At 47.4% G+C, this 4,275-nt stretch overlaps 1 protein-coding gene across 1 annotated transcript; it reads left to right on the top strand.

Annotated features, from left to right (window-relative positions):
• The first annotated feature begins 1,476 nt into the window (after positions 1–1,476).
• LOC117184939 (uncharacterized) lies at positions 1,477–4,046 on the top strand. Its single transcript, XM_033384179.1, has 2 exons — positions 1,477–1,880; positions 1,965–4,046. Exon 2 carries the CDS (start codon positions 2,874–2,876, stop codon positions 3,918–3,920), a length of 1,047 nt encoding a protein of 348 aa, XP_033240070.1. The 5' UTR covers positions 1,477–1,880; positions 1,965–2,873; the 3' UTR covers positions 3,921–4,046.
• Positions 4,047–4,275: the final 229 nt, after the last annotated feature.

The following is a 4,275-nucleotide window of genomic DNA, read 5'->3' as shown; positions in this document are numbered from 1 at the left end:
TTTGCAAGGCAACTGATCATTTCATCACTTCTTGCTCGGATTTCGCTGCAGCTTCAGTCGCAACCCGCTTCCAATTTGCAAAGGGAGTTCCGCTATGCATTAATTGCCTACGCAAAGGACACATTGTGTCAAAGTGCAAATCGTCACATTGCAGAGTCTGTTCCAAACCGCATCATACTTTGTTACATCGTTACATAACTGACTCATCCACAAGTCAAGCTGCGTTGGACAATCCGCCTGCAATTCTAAACGCACGTCCACTAGTTTCGAATCATGCAATGGCACGCGACAATGACCAAGTACTTTTAGCCACAGCAGTTGTTGACATTAAATGCAGCTCAAGCCAACATCAGCCAGCCAGAGTATTGTTGGACTCTGGTTCTCAAGTGAATTTTATAACCGATGAATTGGCAAAAAGTCTGCAGTTAAAGAGAACTAGAAAGCATATTAGTTTGTTAGGTATTGGAAAATCCAGCTTATCGGCACACCAAGTTGTGCAAACCACAATCTGCTCTCGCATACACGCATTCGAAATGGTGGCAGATTTGGTGATTTTAAAATCGATTTCCTCGTACCATCCAGAAAAGGCGGTTCCGCCTGATTCCTTAATGGATGCTACTGAGAGCTATCCACTGGCTGATCCAGTCTTTTACAAGCCACAAAAGGTTGATTTGCTATTAGGTGCAGACGCCTTTTTCGATATCTTAAGTAATGGTCAAGTAAAACAGGGCAGAGAGGCACTAACCTTACAAAACACTGTTTTTGGGTGGGTGGTGTCTGGACGTTGCAAGTCCAAAGGCCCTCAAGCCACATTAACTTGCTCTATGGTGAGCACAGTGCAAGAAGCCTGCCCGCTCGACAGCTTGGTCAAACGTTTCTGGGAGTTGAAAAATGTTCCAAATGCATCCATAGAAAGACTGTATACCCCCGAAGAAACGATGTGTGAAAAATCCTTTATCGACACTATCACACGTCTACCCTCCGGTCGATTGCAAGTTTCTTTGCCATTTAAGTCTAGCCCGACATCTCTCGGTTCGTCGTTTGAGACAGCCAGAAGACGATTTTTGTCTTTAGAAAGGCGATTATGCCAAAAACCTGCCATAAAATCGATGTTTATGGACTTTATGGAGGAATACTTGTCGTTAGGCCATATGACTGCAATGGAAAACTCAATCCCGGCAGAGCCGCATTGTTTCATCCCGTATCAATGCGTGGAACGACCACAAAGTACATCCACTAAGCTTAGAGTAGTGTTCGATGCGTCGTGCAAAACAACGAGTCAAGTCTCGCTCAATGATTTACTCATGGTTGGGGCAACCATCCAGCCGTGCCTATACGCAACGTTGTTAAGATTTCGGTGTCGCAAATTCGCTCTTACAGCAGACATTACAAAAATGTACCGTCAAGTCGAACTTGATGAGGCGCATCGCAAATTCCAATTAATTATTTGGAGACGTGCAAGTTCGGATCCCTTGCAAGTGTTTCGTCTAAATACGGTAACTTATGGCACGGCCAGCGCACCATTTCTTGCTGTCAGGTGCTTGAAGTATCTAAGCGAAACTCATTTAAATTCGCATCCACTTGGCTCAAAGTCTCTTGCTTCCGATTTCTATGTTGACGATCTTCTTACAGGCGCAGACACGAAATCCGAACTACGGATATTGCGTCAACAGCTAGTTGAAATCCTAGAGCCAGCCGGATTTGTGCTGACGAAGTAGACTGCTAATTGTCAACTAGGTGACAGTCAGAAAGAGAATCTGGTTATTTCGAGTGGAGATCAGCAAGATTGCAAAACTCTTGGACTGATGTGGAACCCACAGGCAGACATTTTCAAGTACTGTCTGAAACCAATAGTTTCGTCCGAAACCACAACTAAGAGAGTAATGTTATCCGTCATAGCCAGTCTTTTCGATCCCTTGGGTCTGCTATGTCCGGTGATTACTAATGCAAAAATCTTCTTGCAGGAAATTTGGCTTTTGAGCCTTGGTTGGGACGATCCCATTCCCTTAAAGTTGCAACAAAGATGGGAGTCGATGGTTTCGGACATGCAAAGGTTGCATGAAGTCACCATTCCACGTTTTGTAGGAGCATGGGTTTGCAGATGCGTCCACGCGAGCATACGGCTGCTGCATCTACGTTCGTGTGTCCCATTCAAATGGAGTGTCCGTTAACTTATTAACGGCAAAGTCAAGGGTGGCACCCTAAAAGACAAAAACAGTCCCAAGATTGGAGCTATGAGCCGCTCATCTGTTGGCAAAGTTGTGGGAGGAAGTTCGATCTATTATTGATTGCCCCGTAGAGAAGGTTATATTGTGGTCAGATTCGGAAGTGGTTCTACATTGGCTGCAAACTCATCCCTCTCAGTTAACAACATTTGTTTCAAATCGAGTTGCAGAGATACAGGAAATCACTTCGACTGCCTCATGGAGACATGTACCCACCAAAGAAAATCCTGCAGATCCAGTATCTCGGGGATCATCAGTAGCAGACTTAGATTCACTATTTTGGTTTAACGGCCCGTCATTCCTGCAACAAAATGCCATGGATTGGCCTCAAAATCGTCATTTACGTTTGACAGAAGCGGACGCGTCATTAGAGAAGAAGAAGGTAGCCACTTCGCTTGTCGCGGCCGATGGCGAACACAATCCCATCCTCACCCTAATAGAAAACTCATCATCATATATGAAAGTGGTAGGCACAATTGCATATATCCGCCGGTTCATAAACAAAAGGAAAGGAGTAATTTGGAGTAGTACTTGTCCGTCATCAGAAGAGCTCGGCGCAGCGTTTCTAGTAGCAGTTGAAGCTGTTCAAAGAGACGAGCCAATTGTCACGCTGGACCCCGTGCACTAGTGGGATTTCTAAGACAGTCCATGTGGCTGATAAATGCACGAAGAGAGTGCAGTGCCATTGTCCGGAAATGCGTACACTGTTTCCACTACAAGCCGAAGCTTCTCTCACAAATCATGGGAAATCTTCCCGCTGATCGATTGCGTGGGAATCGACCCTTCGAGATTAGCGGAGTTGATTTGTTTGGACCGGTTCGTGTATCGCTTGGGATTCGTGGCAAGCAGCCTCTTAAGATGTACATAGCAGTGTTTGTCTGCTTTGCATCTAAGGCCGTACACCTAGATATTGTAAAAGACTTGACCTCTAATACATTTATTTTGTGCTTATCCAGGTTTGTTGAACGTCGTGGGCCTCTTGTCAAACTCTATTGCGACAACGCCACGAATTTTGTTGGTGCAGCTCGCATGCTCAAGGAGCGCATGGATGCATTCAATGCCAAGGACGAAGACCTCAAGGCGTATGCTGCGGCTCACAGTTTTTCGGTGGAATTCATTCCCCCGCGAGCCCCGCACATTGGAGCCCTGTGGGAGTCGGCGGTGAAGTCCGCCAAGAATCTGCTGCTCAGGGCTATGGGCAGCGCAGTGCTCAAGGAGGACGAGCTGCATACGGTTCTCGTGGACGTCGAGGCCGTGCTCAATTCCAGACCACTGGTGGTCGACAGCGGCAGCCCCAACGAAGGGGAGGTGGTGACTCCAGCGCATCTACTAGTCGGCAGAACGCTAGTTTCGCTGCCACCCGAATCAGAGCTGCCCAGACCAGACAGCAGCCTCTCATATCTGCAACGATGGCAGCTCGTGTCTGCCATCAAGCAAAGATTTTGGAGAGATTGGTCCAGAGACTATCTTCTCAGCCTTCAACAGCGAGGGAAGTGGTCCGAGGAGGTCGCCAACTTGGAGCCAGGCAGAGTGGTGGCAATTCACGAGGACAACGTGGCTCAAATGTGGCTCACCGGAATAGTGGAGGAGGCAATCCCAGGAGCGGACGGGAAGGTTCGCGTGGCCGTGATTAGGACGAAGGCCGGGGTCTACAAGCGATCGATCCATCGTTTGGCGCCTATTCCATTGGATTGAAGCCTATAGGCTGTCAACGCGGCCGATGTTAAGGCAAATCAGTTACCTGCATATATATATATAGCTATAATTATACCTAAGAGACATGTATGAAATCACGCTCTTAAATTGTAATGTCATGCGCTCTTATACCACGAACGGAGCCTATGCGAACGGAGCCTATGCAAGCAGCAGCCGCTCATGAAGAGGGCGCCGTTTTAGAATAGGTTAGGTTAGGTTCAGGCGGTAGCCTGGGAGAGTGATGAAACCCTCCCAAGCTCACTTGGACCTGTAGAAGGTTCGTTGTGGTGCCGCATGGGCGTGTGCCCCTTCCCAGTGCCTAAAAACCGTGGAGAAACAGGCTGCTACAAATTAA

This window comes from Drosophila pseudoobscura, chromosome X (genome assembly GCF_009870125.1).
Source record: "Drosophila pseudoobscura strain MV-25-SWS-2005 chromosome X, UCI_Dpse_MV25, whole genome shotgun sequence".
NCBI lineage: Eukaryota > Metazoa > Arthropoda > Insecta > Diptera > Drosophilidae > Drosophila > Drosophila pseudoobscura.
Note: the sequence above shows the minus strand (reverse complement) of the source record. Positions and strands in the feature narration are given on the sequence as shown.

Coding starts and splice junctions, on each gene's coding strand:
- LOC117184939 (XM_033384179.1), top strand. CDS start 2,874: ATGTGGCTGATAAATGCACGAAGAGAGTGCAGTGCCATTGTCCGGAAA.